General features: G+C 33.9%; 3 protein-coding genes across 4 annotated transcripts; 1 reads left to right on the top strand and 2 right to left on the bottom strand.

The window, feature by feature from the left end:
• Positions 1-759: 759 nt before the first annotated feature.
• LOC100244083 (protein SGT1 homolog) lies at positions 760-10,325 on the bottom strand. 2 transcript variants are annotated; one of them, XM_010664367.3, is made up of 10 exons: positions 9,870-10,325; positions 7,959-8,028; positions 6,390-6,514; positions 4,144-4,273; positions 3,855-3,951; positions 3,656-3,721; positions 2,914-3,052; positions 1,445-1,536; positions 1,229-1,333; positions 760-1,108 (listed from the first exon to the last, which is right to left on the bottom strand). In XM_010664367.3, exons 1-10 carry the CDS (start codon positions 10,027-10,029, stop codon positions 1,001-1,003), a joined length of 1,092 nt encoding a protein of 363 aa, XP_010662669.1. In that variant the 5' UTR covers positions 10,030-10,325; the 3' UTR covers positions 760-1,000. The 2 variants fall into 2 exon arrangements, with proteins under 2 accessions (XP_010662669.1, XP_002276170.1); XM_002276134.5 differs by having other exon boundaries at positions 1,445-1,530; positions 9,870-10,159.
• A 2,625-nt stretch (positions 10,326-12,950) lies between these two features.
• LOC100254325 (pentatricopeptide repeat-containing protein At5g52850, chloroplastic) lies at positions 12,951-15,950 on the top strand. Its single transcript, XM_002274391.4, has one exon. The coding sequence runs from the start codon at positions 13,128-13,130 to the stop codon at positions 15,768-15,770; it is 2,643 nt and encodes an 880-aa protein (XP_002274427.1). The 5' UTR covers positions 12,951-13,127; the 3' UTR covers positions 15,771-15,950.
• A 237-nt stretch (positions 15,951-16,187) lies between these two features.
• LOC100249252 (probable NADH dehydrogenase [ubiquinone] 1 alpha subcomplex subunit 5, mitochondrial) lies at positions 16,188-19,617 on the bottom strand. The gene is made up of 2 exons (XM_002276051.5): positions 19,196-19,617; positions 16,188-16,589 (listed from the first exon to the last, which is right to left on the bottom strand). Exons 1-2 carry the CDS (start codon positions 19,506-19,508, stop codon positions 16,393-16,395), a joined length of 510 nt encoding a protein of 169 aa, XP_002276087.1. The 5' UTR covers positions 19,509-19,617; the 3' UTR covers positions 16,188-16,392.
• Positions 19,618-22,135: the final 2,518 nt, after the last annotated feature.

Genomic DNA, 22,135 nt, shown 5'->3' with positions numbered 1-22,135 from the left:
TCTTATTGTATTGAGAGCAGTATTTTTGTTTCTTGAATGCAAATTCAAGTATCCTTTTGGCAGTAGATTCATCACACACGCCTAACCATTCATTGAATTTTCATTTGTGCTCCTTCTGTTTGCCGAGAAACCCTAGTCTAATTGGACCAAGAGTGCTGGGAAAGTGGGTTGTCTACAGTAACTTAAGAGGAAAGTCCAGATCAACCCTTGGTGACACTCCAAAGTTTTACCAATAAGAGAAGAGCAGGAGGGTCAAGGGAATTAAGAACGAAGTGTGTCAGGCAAGTGGTGGGTAGAGGGGAGGAACAATCATCTTGCCCTTAGATTCATTGACGTATGTAAAGAATTGAGATGATCATGTGTTGGAAAACTGAGTCTAGAAACAATGTACTCTTATAAACAAATAAGAGTATGCATATTAATAAATATATGAAAGGTGTCAAACTAAAGTGACGAACACAATATATAACCTCACACAAAAGGGTCCAACCATTCTATAAAACCTAATAAAGAAGTGCGGCCTTTCAGTCCTAGAAGGAACCCTCAAGACCATATTATACAGATATAACTTCATAAACCGAAAAAGATGTTTTTCATATTTGAATTTCCAAAGAGAACTGTTTTTAAAAACTATTATTTGAAAACTGTTTTACAAAACGTTCTTAAACAGACTCATAGTTGTTGATTTTCTATAAATACCACAAGAAATAGGTAAGTTGGCTCTTGAATAACAAAAGGACAAGCAATTCTCGACAAACATTAGACACAATTCATCAATCATTTCAATTAAATGGCAAACCAGTACCAAGGTTAACGGACATACAGGGGGGCAGTTCTAGCAAACCAAATTGTTTTAAATGGGAAGAATACCTAGGGCATGTCCAAACACAAGACTCCTAAAGATTAAGCTATAAGGAGGAAAAGCCGAAATCATGTCAATAGAGCAGAAGAGCAAAATCGCATACTAAAATACTTATACACAATTTAGAGGAGAAATAACTCAGTACTCCCATTTCTTCATCTCCATGCCATCGGGAGGGCTTCCCTCAACCTTCTTCGATCCAACTTCCTTCCAGTTTGTCGACAGCACTGTCCCATTTGACTCCACCTGTTAAAAAATAGCCCCAAGAAAAACAATGTCACCTTCCGTTAATTTGCTAATTTCCCTTTTATAATCCCATACTCAATTAGAATGATATTTTATGTAACTCCGGTATTGAAGTCTTACAAAAGATTTTTGCATGGCCCTTCTTGTGTCTTCGTCTGCATCTTTATATATGTCCCGGAAAAATTTGTTCAGAGCTGCATCTCCATCCAGCTTTTCTTCTTTCTCCTGAAATTCAAACCACCAAAGAGTTGACCCCCAAATAAAATTCCTCAGGTTCTCATATGATGTTAAACAATAATGAAAACCAAAGTAACAGGATCTAGATTGCAGGCAAACCTCCTTCTTGACTTGTGCTTCCAGCTTATCCCAATCTACCATTCTAGTCTTAGAGGACGGGTAAGTGGGCCTTTGAGATGCAACACCTGCAACTTGAAAAAGGAAATAAGCTTATTAGCATAGCATGATAGGAAACTTTATGCTGCAAAATGGTAACAGGATCATGATTTTCAAGCTAACAAATCCTCTCTAGGCAAACACATTAATAATCAATCACTCAATGTCCTCTGTTATTCCAAAATGTTACAATCTTGGAGAAGCATCAACATATTGATACAAAAGCAAAAGAAATACCAATTCTATTGTCAAGATTTTCAAGCTAACAAATTCTCTTCAGGCAAACACATTAATAATCGATCACTCAATGTCCTCTGTTCTTCCAAAATGTTATAATCTTGGAGAAGCATCAACAGATTGTTACGAAAGCAAAAGAAATACCAAATCTATTGTCGCGTTTGCCATGTTGAGATTTGTCACTGCTGCAAATATCACACAGCAATTCTTTTATGTGCTCTTCTCCAATTGCAACACTATATAAAAACAAAAATTGTATTTTGAGGATGCTGTTTATTAGTGATAGCAATAAGTGAAGACTGCATTCTCAAAACTGCATTATGAGGAAGCAACCTACCCTTGCTAGCAATTAAGTGAAGACTGCAAGTCTTAAAATGGGATTATAGATGTAATCATTTCACATACTCCATTGACCCACAACATGCAATCAAGGAGAGTAACCACATCAAGGGATGCACTTGTCCTCCATAGAATGCCATGAGTGTTCTGAAATTTGATGGTTTTTTACAGATGAGGGAGGGCAAATAAAGTGTGTGCTGGGCTGATGGATCTTGATGGTATAAACAGATCCAGGAGTTGTGAAACTGATGATCCTGGATGTGAGCTTAACAAGGATAGACACACAAGCATAAGAACATCCTCACTAAATGACATTGGATAGATATCGTGTCCAATGGGTTCTTCTTTCCATGTAGATATAGAATAGTATTTTCAGGATGAATTTTTCAGTTTACTTGGTATCAAACAAAAACATGGCCTCTAAAATGAGGTTTCAATTTAGGAGACAGTATCACTCAGACACCCAAAAGAATAAAAGAAAAAAAAAATTGCATACATACATACATATATATATATATGGTTGCGGTTTGCAACAGTGATAAATATGAAGAAAACTCAGCATTAAGGAAGCAGGACAAGAACAAAGAGCTACTGTACAAAGTGAAAGTAAACATGATATATATTTTCAGAAGCAGCAGAGAAAATTGATATATCGATTATCAGTGTCTTCAACCTCGAAACACTGTCAAATTGCTGCAACTGTTAATTTATCCTAGTTCTGGTTTTTAGACCCATAATTTGGAAGCAACTTGGGGTGGGGGGTGGTAATTAAATCTTCTCCTGCTCAATCTCTGGGTGGATTAAAAGAAGGGCAGTTTACAAGCCTAACAACTTACTTGTAGATACATTTATCCTCTGTGGAACTGTATTTTCCTTGCTGAATTCAAGAGAAGTCCAATGAATTTCTTCAGCTTTTGCAAGTCGGATTTCAATTTTGGTTGACAATACTTCATATCTACACTTGTCGGGTATTATCTGTTTGTCAAAACCAAACACCAGATGATAAACTCAGCATCCAGAATAAGTGAAATGAATTAGATATTCCTATAATACTAGACTACAAAAACTAGATCAACCAATGGAACACAATATTTTGCCTTCCAAATAAAGCATCACGAACAGAATACTTGTTACAGATATTGCTATCATTCTTAGAACTCACAGTCTAACTGTTTCAGAGTACCCCAAACCTTTTCAGTCAAAAAATTAAATAAAAAAGATTGAAGCCCCTATTTATTTTTTACCAACGCACTTAAGGAAGGATTTTCCATATATCTTCAGTTACTGCCAAGGAAAAAAAAGGGAAAGAGAAGCAAAACAATTCACAACCAAGATCTATTTCCTTTTCTGAAGTTTTCCAAGAAACAAACAGAGGGAGATCATACTCTAAGTCAATAGGCCAGGTATATACACATGCACTTCCTTAGTTTTGTCCAAAAACATTCTTGTTTTTAGGCTTCTTCAAATATCTAAAGAAATTCTTGGGCATTAGATAATCACTAGTCCATTCCTAAATGTTTGGTACCAATAAAACTTATTTACAAAGTAGTTTCTAACAACATGAAATATGAGCCTTACCTTTCCAAATAAGCGAGGTTGAAAATGATATGCAACATCACCAGGAACATCAATGCTGACACTCAGCTGCAAAGCAACCAAAAAGAAGAATTAGCATAATCATCAAATCAATGTCTACGAAGAAGATCTAAATAACAAAACACAAAGTCACTATGAAACAGAATAAAAATGAGAAGTATCGAGTTGAGATGAACCATACTATTTGTTCACCAAAGTCAACAACAACATTTTCATCTGGTACGCCTTTTGCAAATATGGTGACAACCACTTCTTGTGGTTTCTGGTAATATTCATGCCTGCACATATGTTATACATTTAATGATCATGAAACTGCTAATGGACAGTATTAATGAATCACTGAAATTGCAAACATATACAATCTCCTAGGCAACCTTGAAAGAAGACTAGAAAGTATATATATACAAAATAATGTTACTCTCTTGTCTATGTACCAAACAAATGGCACAGACAAGCAAGTGTAACCATACCTGTATTTTGGTTTGCTTGCTGTTACCATTGGCACCTGATGAACTTCCTCTGCAGCTACAACAGTTTCAGGAGATTCAACAGCTTCAGGGGCTGGTACCACTGACTGCTTTGGTAGGCCATCAGTTTCCTCTGAACAAACATTCAAATCCATCAGCAAGATCAAAATCAGGCCATTAAAATATGAGCAATAATTTCTAAAACATGACATAATTTTTCCTTGACTGTCCTTCCGAAGAAACTCTTGTTTCAATTCCGAAGAAAACTAAATCATCTCACTGAAAGCAGTTCACCAGCTTCATTAATGTCCACAGGAACTAGAATAATCTGGGCCTTCGAATTTCTCAGCTTTTGCCAAGGTGTAAACTTGTATACATAAATTTGACATCATGGAAAATATATAGATACAAAAATAAAATTAATAAACAATCTTTTTGATGTTACCTATCAAAAAAAATTATTTATTAATTGTAATATTTAAAGGAAAAAAAAAAAAAAAAGCACTTCCATCATGGATTAAGAGGGCACATAATGCCAGCATTTATGCACATAAAATGCCAATGTTTAGTGGTGAGTATTTCCAGACAAATAAATGCTAACTTCCAATGGAAGAAACTAGATTATGAATTAGTAACTAGATTACCTCCCTATCAAGCAGTTTACTAAACTATGACATAAGCTTCTTCAATAGGCTTAAAGTATACAAAGAAGAAGAAAACACCCCCCGCTCCCCAGCTGGAACAAATCAGCTGCCAACAACGGAGGTGCAAAAGGAACCCCACCCTCAACGGGTTTTCTTCAATACTTACCTACTAGTTATTATTTAATTCTTACCTCGTAACATAACTACAAAATTTCAAAAGCACCCAACCACACAAAGTCCCAATTTCAATGATTAAATTTCCAAAACAGGCTGCTTGTCTACCGGGCCAGGTGTGTTTAGTTGGGCTTGAGGAACCACATTGATGGGGGCTTATAAAGCTACTTGGATCCCCAACCGAGAATTTCATTCATATCCTTAACAAGTTTTTTCCCCTTTTCCTCCCTTTTTTTCTATCAAAATAATCACTCTGCTGCAAAAAGTAAAATGATGACAACCAGAAAAACGTAAAACAGTGACAACCATTGCCAAGAAAAAGGAGTGATCTTTCTCTGGCATAAAGTATCAGATGCATCAACAGTTATGCTATACACATCATATTTCCTATTCAAGTAACAGAGAAGTATAAGCTAATTGAATTTTATTCATTTTCCTATTCCTATTTGAGCTAACTAGGTTCTTGACAATCTCAACCGAAAGCTGCCTAAAGCCACAGATGAGAGGAAACTGGCCCCATTTATCATCCGGTAAAAGATGCTATGAATAATTCAAACACAACATAGATGATAACTTTTTCAATATGCACCCAAAACATACAAATATTGCACAGAATGCAAATAAAAATTACATGTTAAGCATTACTTTTACAGTCCTCCCAATGATAAATAGGAGAAACAAACAATTCAGTAATACTTGGCTACTAATGCATTCAAGTCTAAGCACAAAAAATAAGGAATAAAAATAAAAACTTATTCAAAAGATCAACCAAAAAACAGAAAGTATATTCCCATCCTTGGAAAAAAGTAGTAGAGATTGGTCGCGTTGAATACAAACAACAGAACCAGTAAATCGTATATAGACTGATTATAGGTTAACCAACCTGTATATAGGATACCAAAAAATCCACTAGAAGCATTTCCCACAGACATATGGAATAATGTCTTTTCCAAAGGGCTTGCCAGTCAACCATTAAGGCATCCAGAAGCATAGACATAACATTATTTGAGTTCCATTACATTTTAATCCAACTACAGCTCAAATTTTTATTCACAAATATGAAAAATTCATCTTTAAATTAGCACTAGACTGTAAACTAACATATTTTATCTTGAACTACAATGGTGCAGACAGAGTTCAGCAGAAATGAAAACCCAAACATACTGCCACTGTCTGTGACTGAATAGATCTCTACGCACCACAAGATCTTGGTCATGCATCATGAGACTATTAAAACAATAAAAATAAATAAATATATATATATACACACACACACATATATATATAACACATATCATATGATAAAAAACAAAAAAGTACATCACAGAAGATCCAAATTATTTTTAATGAAAATAGAGTATATTGAATTCGACTATAATATAATCTCATATATTTTAGCACCATAGGATCAGGTTATAGCCAAAAATTGACCTGCAATGCACTCTTCGCATTCTTTTATCAAATTAGTGAATCTTGAATCTCCCGGTGCCAAGGAAGCCCCTGTTTCGAAGGCTGCCTTAGCAGTTTGATATTCCTCAAGCTTCATACATGCAGTGCTGTGAAACAAAAAAAAAATGAATTAAATGAAATTACTGGGGAAGTGCTAAAAGAGGACTGCTAAAAAAGGTAAAAACATAAGACAACAGTGATTCAGAGCAGGTAACAGTATACAATAGCCAAGGGCCAGGGCACAAATTAAGTGGGCTATAAATTGCAAAACAAGGCAACCAATGACGAGTGAATGAAGAACCAATAACACTAATGCATGATGTAACTACTTGTGAAACATAGCAAGACCATGCACCCTACTATGACTAACTCATCAAAATAAGAAAAACAATGCAACCTCCAAAAAATCCTGCCACACTTCTTCAGATCTTACAACTTACACGAAGTAGTTACTTACATGGAAAAGGAAGCAAAAACAACCATCTCTCAATTTTCAAATAACATTGAGAAAGAAGCTATTCTGAAAATGATTCTTACATAAGCACAAACTATAACCTTATTACAATTCTTGTCTACTTGCAGAATGATAAATCTAACCCTTCACAAGTTTCCTCCTCCTCCTCCTTTCAAATACACCACAGGAAACAAATTGGAGTTGCCCTCCAATCCTTCCTACTAACTTTATAATGAACTTTCAATGTCCCAAACACATATTGAAACTGACATTGAGAGAAAGTGGATTACTAAAAAAAAAGAAGGCCATCAACCATAAGCCAAGCTTAATAAAGTAATTATAAACTGCAAACAAGTCTAAGATGGCCAAATCTGCCAAAAACAAATCATATATTTTTCAAGCTGTTAATCTTTTAGGATCATATTTTTAAAGTCTCTGAACCCAACCTTAGGACCATGCATACGTTGGTTGAATTTCTTTGTTGAGAGATCATATATGATCCCTAGTTTTACATTCTTCAATCAAAAAACTTTATGAAAACCTCTAGAAGAAATTATGAGGGCACACTGACCACCTCTAACACTTAAAACTTACAAGTCAAGAAAACCCATGAGAAATATAATGTTTTCCATCGAGTCAATTCATGTCTACAAGGGGGAAAAAATGTGAACATGCATTTTAATAAGATCAAAATGCTGCTTATAGCAAAACCTGCAAAATACACAAAGTAATTTAAAAAATAAAATAACTTCCATCCATTAAGCTACATTAAGAAAACTTTCTCCTCCAAAATATGTAGAAGTATCATATAGAATCAGATAATTTCACAAACATTCTAATCAAAATGAATAAACACAATATAAATATTTATGCTACAATTAATAAAATAGACCTCCACACCATCCTTCCTCCCTCAAAATAGATGATCAGGTGCTTTCACTTTACATATATAAGACTGCCCAAGTGCTGAATTTAATAAAACTCTAGCAGTAGCTAATTACACTGAAAGCATATGTCAAATGCTGCTGAATGAATTGGCACCATCACTGATGACAAAATAATTATACATATCAATTTGCAAAGTCCAAGGCTCTTACCCTTTCCGCAAGAATGCTTTAGACATTGATGGGTCCAACTCAATTGCTCTGTTTGCATCAGCAACAGCCTCTGCTCAAAAAATTGAAAAAGTTAGCCACCAGCCTCTCATAAGGAGAACTTGATTTGCATGTTGTGCAAAAATGTGAATGGTACCATAAATCAAGACAAAATAAAAACTCCATAAATATGAATAAATATACATAGTCATAAGCCTGCCTTCATCTCTTCCTTTTCCTTAATTTTTTCAACAACCAACCAAAGGTAAAAGAAATAGAATAAAATTCAAGCTCTATGGAAACATGGTGGTTCAATTTGATATTGTCTAAGGAGAAGTTAGAATACAGGTGTGGGGCTTCGATTATCAAAGAATAGAGACTTTACAAATAAAGCCCAAGGATTGGTATTCCATTGCTTTCAATATCAAAGAAACAAAACAAATAGACTCAAAGTGGTCTTTTAGTTCCTACGATTTTCTCATCAAATAGGAATAACAAAAACAACAAACAAGACAAATATAGTAGCCTTCTTTTTTTTTTTTGGTCCTCAATTTTCTCAAAAAGACTGAAACGTAATGTAGGTTCATCATGTCAATAGAAGTAAATTCCACGCATTCTCCACTGAACTAAGCGTATGGCTCTACTGAATTTAACATCTTTTTTCAATCTCAAGCAACAAAAAAAGGAAAACCTGAAAGCAAGTTTGCTTTTGTTAAATAGAAAAAATGATGATCCAAGAATAAGTTTTCAAAAACAATAATAAAAAACAGATAGGCGTTCTTAATAATAATTTGCCTACCTAGCAAAGGGAAAAATAATAATACACAATAAAATCTCGTGTTTTTATTAGGAAACACATACGTGAGTAAGAAGGGACAACAATTTTAAAAATTTATTTGGTTGGGATAGTCAAAAATGACGAGTAGAGAAACTATATCACAAAGAACTTGAGACATGGGGTTTATTCCTCGTTGGAACCTCAGTTCACCAAACATGACTTATTCAAGCCTTGGTTAAGTTCCAAATGAGTTCCATATGAATCAAACATGATGCAACCAACAAAATGTGTACACCTATTCAATTAAATTGCAAGAATTGGTAGGACAATAATTGGAAGCAGGAGCACAGGAACAAAGAAACTGAAATGAATTGATTTTTAGTGCTAGTATTTACAATGAAAACCCTTTCTTTCCAAATCAAGGAGATAAAGAGCTATTCTCTAGCCCCTTTAAGTTTTATGCTTTTTTGTCAATTCTCTTTCTTTCGCCCTCAAATCAGAAAAGCGATTGTTAGTTAGTTTACTTCTAACTCCTAATGAGAGCATACCTCTCCTGCGTTTCAAGTTGGATCAAGTGCTTCTAGCCGTTCCAAAAATCCCCAGAACTTCCTTTTTATTTTTTCCCAGAATTGAATTCCTAATTTTTGACAAATCCTTCTTTCTTCGAAACTATGCCTGGAGTGACAAAACTATCCTAGTTGGAAGAGAATACAGAGAATCGCATTGGATTTTTTGGGGCTTTATATCCAACGCATCATCAATACAAAATTCTCCCTTTCTCGCTTAATTCTGAAAAATAGTTCTAAAGGAAAAATAGATATATCCTTCTAACAACTTTTAGCAACCAAGCAAAGCTTTTCCTCCTCCTCTTCTTAAAAGAACCAAACCTATGCCAAGACAACAAGCACAACCCTGCCCTAAAACTCACAATTTTCCCCTCTCTCTTGTCCCTTGTCCTCTCAGCAACCAAGCCACACGATCCAGGCACACCACACCAAAAACAACCAGATAAAACAGAGACAGCCATCACAACAACTAAAATCAATCAAAGCCAATACCAACACAACAACACGAAACGCAAAATTAAATATCCCGGACTTTCTGGAAAGCCAAACAGAAGAGTGATTGATCGATACCAGTGAAGTTGTTGAGTTTGATGTTGGCCTGAGATCGTTCAACATAGAGCTCGGCATGATTAGGGTTTATTTCGATGGCCTGAGTGTACAGGTCAACGGCGAGTTCAAAGTGGTCGTCGATGAAGGCCTTGCCGGCTCTGATCTCCAGATCGGACGCCATTGGAGATGAAGTCTCCAGAAGGAGCTAGAACACAAAAGTATAAAATTTGTTGAATTAGGGAATCGGAGAGCACTGATTGGAGCTCCACTTGATGTGCTTTATAAAGCCGCTCAAGTCTACCCTCAAGTCGTTATTGAATTACAATAACAATTTTTTTTTTCTAAAAATAGCAGAAACCCGTTTTTGCCCTCGACCGTGTCCCCACTCGTCGTCGTCGGCTTCCGAGGAAGACAATTATTAAGCACACCGACCTTTCTACCATTCACGCCCACATCGTTTGAAAAGTCAGAAAAAAAAAATAAATAAATAAATAAATGAGAAAGACAAACGAAAGAGCAGATCTAAGTAACGTCGTGTTTGCCAAAAATAATAATATCTTTTTAGAAAAAATTCTTAACTCTCCGTTTCTTTTTTCCCAACTTTTTATTTATTAAAACCCTAATCAATAACTATAAAAATGTTAATTAATATTTAAAAAAGACATTTACCCGGTAGTCCAATTAGTCAAAGTAAACACTAGACAATATGACCCTAGTAAATAGTACATAGTTCTGGATTTGAATAGTATCACTAATGATACCTAAATTTATGGGAACCCTAATTATTACAGGACAATCAACACCTCAAATATTCGATCATAAAAGGTTTCTCTATTATAAAATAAATAAATAAATAAATAAATAAATAAATATATATATATATATATTATAAAATCTTTTATATTATAAGATAATTCTATATTAAATAGGAAAATTTTAAAGTTTCAAATCAATATGGATGGAAGATACAATTTAAATAATTGAAAACACATAATAAAATTTAGACACTTTAAAAAAAAAAGTAAGAATGTGTTTGGAAGTGTTTTTATTAAAAGTGTTTTCTCTAAAAATATTTAAAAAAAAATCAAGTGAGTAATTTTTTAAGTAATTTTTAAATTTTTTAAAAATATTTATAAGTTTTGTTATTTAATTTTTCAAAAAAATATTTTTTAAAGTTAAAAATCCTTCTAAGAATGATCGTTAAACAGATTCTATAACTATATTTATTAACAAATTAACTTCGAAAAAACTTAATCAAATCTTAAAATAGGGATGAAATGGTAAGGCAATTTCAAATTTTGCCTTTTTGTCCTTTTTTTTTTTTTTTTTTTTTTTTTACTCAAGTATATGCACTTTTGATCTTTTTAAATTGGAATATTTCATTCGTGTGTTAGGGTTTAAGAATTTTTCAATTATTCTTAAGGGAAATTGGATGGAAGAAGCTTTCGTATGGAAAATATTCTAATTTAAGTTTCATAGCTGTATGCATAGAACTTTGGGATCCCTAATTTAATCTAAAATAATTAAAATTTAGTGTCCAGCTAGGACAAAGATTCTTTATTTGGTATTAAGATGACAATGGGTCCATCACAAAGGTTAAGCCTCCTTTTTTTTTTTTTCTTTTTTGTCAGATTAGATTATAAAAAGAAGGATAATGACAAACCACAGCTAAGTAGATTAAAATTATATTATAATTTTGGTTTTTATATAAATACAATTTGTTGATGTTTTCAAGAAAATTTGTACATTAGTAAAAATTGTGTTACGAATAGCAATTAGATGATAATAATAATATCTTTTAAAAGACATTCAAAATAAAAAATATATTTTTAGAAATATTTTTTACCAACTTAAGAGGAAAAAAAAATTGATTAGAGAATTTTAGGTTATGTTTAGTTCCTGTAAAATTTGAGGCAAAATATGAGGGAAAACAAAATAAAGATGAAAATTTTGGAAAAAATTAAAATTAATAAATTATTTTATATGTTATTTTAAACTCATTTGGCTTGTTTTAATTTTTATATATAAAGATTAAATAATTTTAAAATATATAAGTTCATATCTAATTTAAATTATATTTGATTTTTTATATTTTTCATAAATTTTTTTAGAAACCAAACATGCCTTTAAGAAAAATTGAAATTTTAAAAAGATAGGGAACAACCTTATTACAAAATCTTTGTTGGGTTCCTTCTATAAATTTCATTGATCATCATTGATTCAATGAGTACCATCCCTTATTCAATGAAGGTAATTGGTTAATGATTTTTTCCTTCATGTCAACGAGGGTATACAAGTCAACTTAATAATTTTAAAAAAAAAATATTAAGTGAGTTTTACTAAATGATTTTAATATTTAAAATAAAAATTAATTAATAATTCAAGCAAAATTTAAAGTTATTTTAAGTCGTTAAGTTTTGTAAAATGTTAATTTAGGTCAAGAACCTCCTTCATGGAGGAGTTGTCGTAGTTATGCATTTCATTTTCCGATAGTATCTAAGAAAATTCCTTTCTTGTATCGAAGACTAGGAAGATGAATAATCCTTTTTAGAATCATTTGTTTCCTTCAATTCAGTTATCCTTTACTTTATAGGCTATGTTTACTTATATTTAGTATCTAGCAGAATTGGATTCTATCATTCTAATAGAAAGCTATTAATGCATTCTATGGTATTGACATTTAAATCCGATAATAATGACTTGGTCAAACCACCAAAATTTAGATTGAAAAAAACAAAGAAAAAAATCAAAGAATTTTCTTCACAATATACACACTATGAACGGGAATACAATACAATACAATTCCCCACATTTGGTAGAAAAAGACTATAAAGAAGAAAAATATTTTTCATATATAAATATTATCATACATAATTGCCAACAAGAATTATTATGAGATTCAATTCAAAATGTTAAATAATCTAAAAATTATACAAATTGAAAAATGTAAATAAAATTATTGAATAAAATCTAAAAATTAAAATTATTTTTATTTTATTAATTCAACTTATTAGATTTGTGCTAGTAAGTAAATATTTTTTTAAAAAAAAATTCTAATATTATCATCTTTATTCTGCATTTTCCTTAAAACATACTCCGTTTGTGTGTTTTCTCCGTTTCTAGAAGGCATCCCCGCCAACGCCTTTTCTGTACCGTTTTCATTTTTCTCAATTTTTGAAAACAGAAACTCCGTACTCTTGCTCGTCACCAGCCGTCTTCCTGCTTCCTCCGGCGGAGAGTAACTGATCGGAGACGGTGCCGGTGACCACGCAGAGAGATATGATATGGAGAACAACTGTATCCAAGATACCCAGCAAAATTGAGTACTCACTCCTCAAAGACATTGTCTCATTCTGCAACTCAAGGTCCGTACGAGATGGGATTTGCATTCACAGTCCCATTATCAAAATGGGTTTTCAAGAAGACATGTTTCTTAGTAACAATCTGTTGTCTCTATATGGAAAGTGTTTTGGAGTGGCAGAAGCACGCCAATTGTTCGATGAAATGCCTTGTAGAGATGTTGCGTCTTGGACAATGCTCATGTCCGCTTATGGGAAAATTGGAAACCATGAAGAGGCTCTTGAACTGTTTGACTCAATGTTGATTTCTGGGGAATACCCAAATGAGTTTACGCTCTCGACTGCATTGCGGTCGTGTTCTGCTTTGAGGGAATTCAATCATGGGACTCGATTTCAGGCGCTTGTGACAAAGTCTGGGTTTGATTCAAATCCGGTTTTAGGCAGTGCTTTGATTGATTTTTACTCCAAATGTGGGTGTACTCAAGAAGCATACAGAGTATTTGAGTATATGAACAATGGGGATATTGTTTCTTGGACTATGATGGTGTCTTCCTTTGTTGAAGCAGGGAGTTGGAGTCAAGCTTTACAACTTTATCACCGAATGATCCAAACTGGGGTTGCTCCAAATGAGTTTACCTTTGTGAAGCTTTTGGCTGCATCCAGTTTTCTTGGTTTGAATTATGGGAAATTAGTGCACGCCCATTTGATGATGTGGCGGATTGAACTGAATTTGGTTTTGAAGACAGCCCTTGTAGATATGTACTGTAAATGCCAGAGCATAGAGGATGCTGTCAAGGTTTCAAAACTGACTCTAGAATATGATGTATTTTTGTGGACTGCCATCATCTCTGGTTTCACTCAAAGCTTGAAGTTCAGGGAGGCTATCACTGCATTTCATGAGATGGAGACCTCTGGAGTTGTACCGAATAATTTTACCTATTCTGGTATCCTGAATGCTTGTTCATCAATCCTGGCACTGGACTTGGGTAAACAGATTCACTCAAGGGTTGTCATGGCTGGATTGGAGAATGATGTCTCTGTTGGAAATTCACTTGTCGACATGTATATGAAATGTTCCAACATGATAGAAGATGCTGTGAGGGCATTTAGAGGGATAGCATCACCCAATGTCATCTCTTGGACCTCTCTGATTGCTGGTTTTTCTGAACATGGACTTGAGGAAGAATCGATTAAGGTGTTTGGAGCAATGCAAGGTGTAGGGGTGCGACCAAATTCCTTTACGCTCTCTACTATCCTTGGAGCTTGTGGAACAATAAAGTCTCTAACTCAAACAAGGAAGCTTCACGGGTATATAATTAAAAACAATGCGGATAATGATGTAGTCGTTGGCAATGCTCTTGTAGATGCTTATGCTGGATTGGGGATGGTGGATGATGCATGGCATGTGACCAGTATGATGAAGCATAGAGATGTCATCACATACACAAGCTTAGCCACAAGAATAAATCAGACAGGTAATCATGAAATGGCATTAAACATCATCACTCACATGAACAAGGATGATGTTAGAATGGATGGATTCAGTCTCGCAAGCTTCTTATCCGCAGCAGCAGGTATACCGATAATGGAAACTGGAAAGCAGCTTCACTGTTACTCTGTCAAGTCTGGCTTAGGCAGCTGGATTTCAGTCTCAAATGGCCTGGTTGACTTGTATGGGAAATGTGGATGCATACATGATGCACATAGATCTTTTCTGGAAATTACTGAGCCGGATGCCGTATCATGGAATGGGTTAATATTTGGATTGGCATCAAATGGGCATGTCTCATCTGCCTTATCTGCCTTTGAAGATATGAGGTTAGCTGGAGTTGAACCAGATCAGATTACATGCTTGTTAGTACTTTACGCTTGCAGTCATGGCGGCTTGGTTGATATGGGGTTGGACTATTTCCAATCTATGAGAGAAAAACATGGTATCAGACCACAACTAGATCACTATGTTTGTTTAGTTGATCTCCTTGGTCGAGCAGGCCGGCTAGAGGAGGCCATGAATGTAATAGAAACCATGCCTTTCAAACCAGATGCATTGATCTACAAAACACTATTGGGTGCCTGCAAACTACATGGGAACATACCTCTTGGGGAACATATGGCAAGACAAGGCCTCGAGCTCGACCCTTCTGATCCAGCATTCTATGTACTGCTTGCTAACCTGTATGATGATTCTGGCCGGTCTGAGCTAGGGGAGAAAACTCGGAGGATGATGAGGGAGAGAGGCGTGAGGAAGAATCCTGGTCAGAGCTGGATGGAGGAGAGGAACATGGTTCATCTCTTCACAGCAGGAGATACATCACATCCACAGATAGGTAAGATTCATGAAAAGATTGAATCACTGATAGCTCAGTTTAGGAATCAGGGAATTTGGTATCAAGAAAATAGAGCTTTGGCCCATCACAGTGAGAAGTTGGCTGTTGCATTCGGCCTTATCAGTACACCACCAAAAGCTCCAATACGCATTATTAAGAACATTCGCATTTGCAGAGATTGTCATGACTTTATAATGAACGTGACTAGGTTGGTTGATAGAGAGATCATTGTGAGGGATGGGAACCGCTTCCATTCCTTCAAGAAAGGTGAGTGCTCATGTAGAGGCTATTGGTAGTTTTTCAAACAGGGAAAATCAGGATATGTTTGGGAATGTCTCCCCAAATAGGATTTTTTTTTTTTCTAAAGTAAAAGTTTGTTTGGGAAGTGGAATGTTTCATTCCCGGCCTCTGTTCTATATTTCCAAATATTTTTTAAAAATAATTTTTATCCACAATATTTTATTTTTTAAAATTTATAGGATTATTCTTTCAATACAAACCCTAGAAAATAAGTAAGAATAACTGAAAATAATTAAAATGTGTTCTTATAAGGGTTAAATACATTTTATCCTTCAATCTTATTCTACAAATGAACTACACTTCTCTCCTGATGAATGATCTCCTTATTAGCCATAGAGAGCAATGGAACTGGATCATATGACAACAGAAAATTTCACAAGGAATAATGAAGGAAAAAAAGAATGAGAGGAGAATTCTTGAATAAAGCCAGCTCAACTAGAGATTATTAACTGAATGGTTCAAGCTTGTGTGCCATAAGTTGTACACTGTAGAATCCAGTGACAAACATACAGCGAGATAGCAAACATCAACAAGAGGATACAGAAAAATGGACATTGATTCATCTTTTAAATATGATGTTTCTTGATGCAAATCAAAAACAAGCCCAGCAACATACTTTTATTCCTTTGGCTGTGACTCACTAGAGGTGCCTGCAGGCGTATCCTTCTCTGGGTGAGGAGTAACAGCCTCCAGTGTATTGTAGAACTCCTCTGGGAGAGGACCTGGTCGATGCTGAGGAACATGCTTTGGAATTGGAGCATCATTCTCGATAACCTCGCATTCATAGTCGTCGGGAACACCCCATGGATCCCACTCTGCATTCCAATATAAAAAAGACATTATTAACAAATCTGGTCACTTTTAATGTTTGATGTTCTTTTAAGACAAGAACAAGCCATATGGTTCCAACACTAGAGCCGAGCTTCACCTAGAATTAGTTTGGGGGTTTCACTCCATTGGACCAACGGAATAATGGGATAAACTAGTCCAGGGACTAGAGCAACCATTTAGATCCCTAGAACTACATTTGGCCAAGGTTATTCAGGCAAAAAACAATTGCCTAGGCTTCCATATGTTACAGAGGTTCAGATGCTTGCAGAACAGGATTTGTTCATTTATTGTTACCATCTCAATAAACTTTTTTCCACAAGTTCAAACCCCTTTACATCTGATCTCAAAAGTAAAATTGTAATTTCATACATTCACAGTGCCTAAAATAAAAACTTTCTGAAATTATTATCCAACAAATATAGTATAATCAGAAGGAAATAATTCGCACTGCTCTATCCAACAAATATACATCACTTCTCAATACCTATACCTACATACATTCCAAGAGCCAGTATAAGACAAGGATGGACATGGCTTCCTTATTCAAAGAAACAATATTACATTAGAAAAAGTATGAACAAAAGAGAGGAGAGGTGGAAGATTTTTATAGATAGAATGGTAACAGACAGCCGATCAAGGGCACTAGCAAGCAGTGGGCCATCATGTGAGATGAAGTAAATGTAATGTAAGTTCACCTATTTTATTCAACCGTGTTTATGGATTTTAGACCATTTATGCACCCGGATTTAAATGCTTGTGTTGCTGCTAATCCTTGGTATCACTGTTTTTGAAGAAATTCATATTTTACCATAGGAACAAACCTTTTCAATGCCAAAACTCCCAAAATAATCAATGTTAACAAACTAGCATCCATGCATGACTCAGAATTTACATAAGTTGCATTAACTCTAGATCACCCCTTGGGTCAGACTATTATATGGCAGAGCAATCAGATAATCCACTTTACAACAAGCATCATGAGTGGTGGTAAATCTTTATGCTCAGAACAAGCTATTCCATAGTATGTTCATCAGATTAAAGACTATCCACATTTCATGAATTTCACTGAGAATAGCATGGGAGAAGAAATTGATTTGAGATTAGTTAAAAAACTAAACACCAGAGCTATAGAATTATCCAAAATGAGAACACGACTCAGCATTGCCAGGAATCTTGGAAGCCTTGAAAAATGTAATTATCAATCTTAACACGAGGAAAGTCACACAAATTAGGCTCTACTTTTTTATAAGATGATAAGATCAATTAAGCTCTAACAATCATGAATATAAACATAGTCTCTAAACCTCTAAAAATGTATACAACCTAATACTCCAAAAGATGAAGCAGTGAAGAACATATGCCATATGATTCATGTTGGCATAACATCTCCTGTCACGAAGTACTCATGCAACGATTTCTAACTTTCAAGTAAAATAAAAGACAACAAAAACCGAAAAATAAGATTTGAAATTTATAGCTTCCCTTTTCATTAATGCTTCTTGGAGATTAAATGACTAGAGTCAACTAAGTCAAATAGTTGAAGTGGGCTAGGGTTAACAGCATTGTAGAAGATTTTGGTTTCCATTGTTCCTAAGTAATATAAAACTCTGCAGTTCAACGTTTTAGTTTCATTCCTTTTCCTACAATCTCCTCAATAACCAAATGGGCCAAAGAACATTTCTATTTCAAGATGGCTACTTTTTCATCTGGTTCTAGTCCTATCCTTTGAGTACATCAGATTCAGTCACTGAAAAAGAGAATCAAAAGAAAATGAAATGTTGATTCTTAATTGGTCAGAAAAATTAAAGTTACCCTGAACAAACCAAAAAGTTGTATTAGGCAGAATTAAGTTGAGACTTTTGTTTTGTAAGGTGTTTCAAACAACAAAAAATTCAAGCTACATTTTCTATTACTTGTCTCTCGTACTTCTCAGCAACCAAAGGCAGGTTAAGTCCAAAAGAGTAAGGAAAAAACTGGTGTTTGTTTAGTCTATCGGCACAACCCAGCGCCTTTCAACACCGCAAGAAATCACAAGGAAAGAAAGCCAGTGTTAGGAATCTTTCAATATTGGAGAATGCCTAATAAAATTTCCAATTTTTATTCTCCTCTACTCTCCTTTTCTCATCAACCAAAACAATGCACACTTAAAATCCCAGGGGGGGAAAAAAAGATCCCTCAACAAATTAAAACTCCAGTTGGTTGCGAAGAAAATGCAACAAAGAAAATACCATTTAAAGTCCTACTTGTCTATTATCCCCCATTTTCTGATCAACCAAACAGACATAATTCAAATCCAATGGAAAAGAAGGGGAACCCCAAAAATATTAACGCTCAATTTGGTTGCCAAGAAAATGCAGGAAAACGTAAGGAACTAACATCTAACCTCTCCCTTTTCATTATTTTCCACAAAACATAAAAGAACCACCAAACCCTAATCTCACACAAGTATCATTTCTCATCATCAACACAACAGTCAGGACTCCTTTTTCTTCATTTCCTCCAATTTCCCAGCAACCAAACAGACAAACAATACCAACAATACAAACCAAAACGAAATAAAAAATCAAACATTTCACATAATTGTACTCACCGTTCAACATGGAGAGGAGCTTGAGCTCGTCCTGCGCTTCCTCGATGAGCTCCTCCACTTGCCCACACCCCAACCGCTTCTCGATCTGCTCCCAGTCCTCCTCCTCCTGGCAAACCTTGAGGCGGTGGCTCGTGAAGCTCTCAACAGCCTTACGATAGCCCTCATCTTCGGGAACGGTCTGGATCTCGTTTAGGGTTTTGGTATAGAGGGATATAAGGACCTCACGGGCATTGGGGACCACGTCCAGTCCTACGATCCCAGTGGTCTCCTTCACCTTCGCCATCAGCGGCCGCGCAATTCGCCGGAGAAACATCGTCGCTGCTTTCTTTGTGCGGCTCCTCTGCGGATTCCCTCTTCTCTTCTTAGGCTGTTGCCGTTCGGACGATTAATGACACCAGGGGTGATTTTATCATTGTGGAAATGGTTTTACCCATAGGATTTTTTATGGTTTTATTTTTTATTTTTTATTATGGGGTGATTTTATATTGTTAATGAAAAAAGTTTTAGGGTCTACGACTACGTAAGATGACTTTTAATTTCAATATTTTGTTTAATAAATCGAATTTATCTTTTATGAACTTTATTTCAAAAATATATATTTTTTTAATAAAAAAGGATAAATTCTGATTTTTTTTTATTTTTAGAAATTTATATTTTATATTTAGGAAAAACATTTCCAAAAAGGTCTTTAAATATTAATATGGGTCATATTTGAAATTCCACAAACACCCTTTAAAATTGGATTTAACATTTGTATGTTATTTAATTACTTAAGATGTTCTCCCAAATTATACTTAATACCTTCAAAGCAAATTATTAAAAATCAATATATAAATGTAAAAGTTTTAATTCGGTTTAACAAAGTTTTATAATAATATTTTTTTTATAAAAACAAAAATTATAATGAAAACTTAAAAGGACTTTTGAGTTTTCTTATTTGATTTATCTAAAAGTAAAAGAAAAAAATAAATTTGGGTAAAAAATATTAATTTTTTTCACGTGGACATCAAATTTTTTAATGAAATAAGTTATCACTAAATTGATCTTCCAAAAAATATCACTCCCCAATTCAACAAAATTTAGGATCGATAAGTGAAAATTGATCTTCCAAAAAACATGACTCCCAAATTCGATAAAATTTAGGATCAATAAGTGAGAAGTCCTATATCTAACACATTACATGTATTAAAAAGATAATACATGATAAAATTTGAAAGACTACAAAATCTTGTCTTACAGATAAAATCAAATCTCTCATTTTTCTATTAAAGAGAATTAAAAAAACAAAACAAAACAAAATAAATATTATCTCTTGTCAACAAATTTCTAAAGGAAATGAAGTTAAAAGAGGATAAAGAATAAATAAATATTCTCTTGTTAATAAATTTCCTTAATGAAGAAGACAAATTGTTAAAAATCAAAAAACCAAATTCTTTGAATCAAACAACTAAATTTTAGAGAATTCTAAAATTTAATTCCCTAACTTACTTATAAATACGGGTGACTTCTTTCAATAAGAGGACTGATTCGGGTGGGCAAAAATAACTTTACATGGGAAAAGGGGTTTCACAAAGAAGAAAAAGTTTCACGAGGATATTTACAATAAAATATTTTATATAAGTCTTATACCGTCAGATCCATTATCTTGTATAATTAATATAAATATCTTATACATAATATGTACATAGGAAGAAAATGAAAGTGACATTTGTTCAATTATACAAACAAAAGACTAAAATATGTTAATAAGAGGATGACCTATATAAACCTTGTACCATTAACACATTGACATTGTACAATCAATACAAATACCTTGTGAATAACATGTAAATGTGAAAAAAAGGGATATGTATTCAATTATGGCAACAATTTTTTTATTGGTCTATTATGAAATCCAATCAAATGTTGAAAGGGAAAGGACTGGAATATATTCACATCAGGATGCCTTGTACCATCAACACAATAGCCTTATATATATAATCTATACAAATGCTTTGCACAAATGTGAAGACAATGAAGGGAGCATGTGTTCAATTGTGCCAAAAATATTTTTGATTGGTCTATCATGAAATCCAACCAAATGGCAGAAATGAATAGGTTGGCCTTACACTATCAGCATAATTGTTATATATAATTAGTACAAATATCTTATATACCATGTGCAAATACAAAGAAAATAAAGGTGATGTGTTCAATTATTGAAACAATGTTTTATATTGATTTGTTATGAAATTCAATTCAATTCAATCAAATGCCAAAAAAGAAAGAATTGCAATATATTAACAATAGGATGCCTTATTCATACTCTTATACCATTACTACAACTATGTTACACAATCAATACAAATGTCTTATACATAAAGTGAAAATATGAAGAAAATGAAGGTGACATGCCTTCAATTGTGCAAACAATATTTTTCTTTGGTCTATTATAAAAATCCAATCAACTACAAAGAAGAAAATGATTTGAGCATATTGTGCCTTATACAAGCCTTATGCCATCAACATAGCTAACTTATCTAGTGAGTACAAATGTCTTGTATCCATTGGTCTACTATGAGAATTTTAATTGCTATAATAATTATTATGAAATTTTAAAACTAGTCAATAATACTCGTATTCGTTGGAAGGTTTTATGGGTGATTTTTTTATGTAAATTGCGCATTCCTTTGTGCAATTGAATGTTTTTTTTTTATTCATTAATTATATCCTAATAAAAGAGCTTGAAATAAAAAATAAAAAGATTTTTGGGCTAAACTTAAAGAGACTACTTATTCACCCCTCTAGGTAGTTTGATGATACAAGATTATAAGCTCTCATTAGTTTAGCTAGATTAAGTTAATAATAATTTTTCCATTTATCCAGGTTCAAGACTATATATCTTCCTATGACTTATACAACTTTTACCAAACTCAAAGTTGTAGTAGAATCACCCTCGGG

This window comes from Vitis vinifera, chromosome 16 (genome assembly GCF_030704535.1).
Source record: "Vitis vinifera cultivar Pinot Noir 40024 chromosome 16, ASM3070453v1".
Classification (NCBI taxonomy): domain Eukaryota; kingdom Viridiplantae; phylum Streptophyta; class Magnoliopsida; order Vitales; family Vitaceae; genus Vitis; species Vitis vinifera.
The sequence above is the reverse complement of the archived record's forward strand: the minus strand, read 5'-3'. Positions and strand labels throughout refer to the sequence as shown.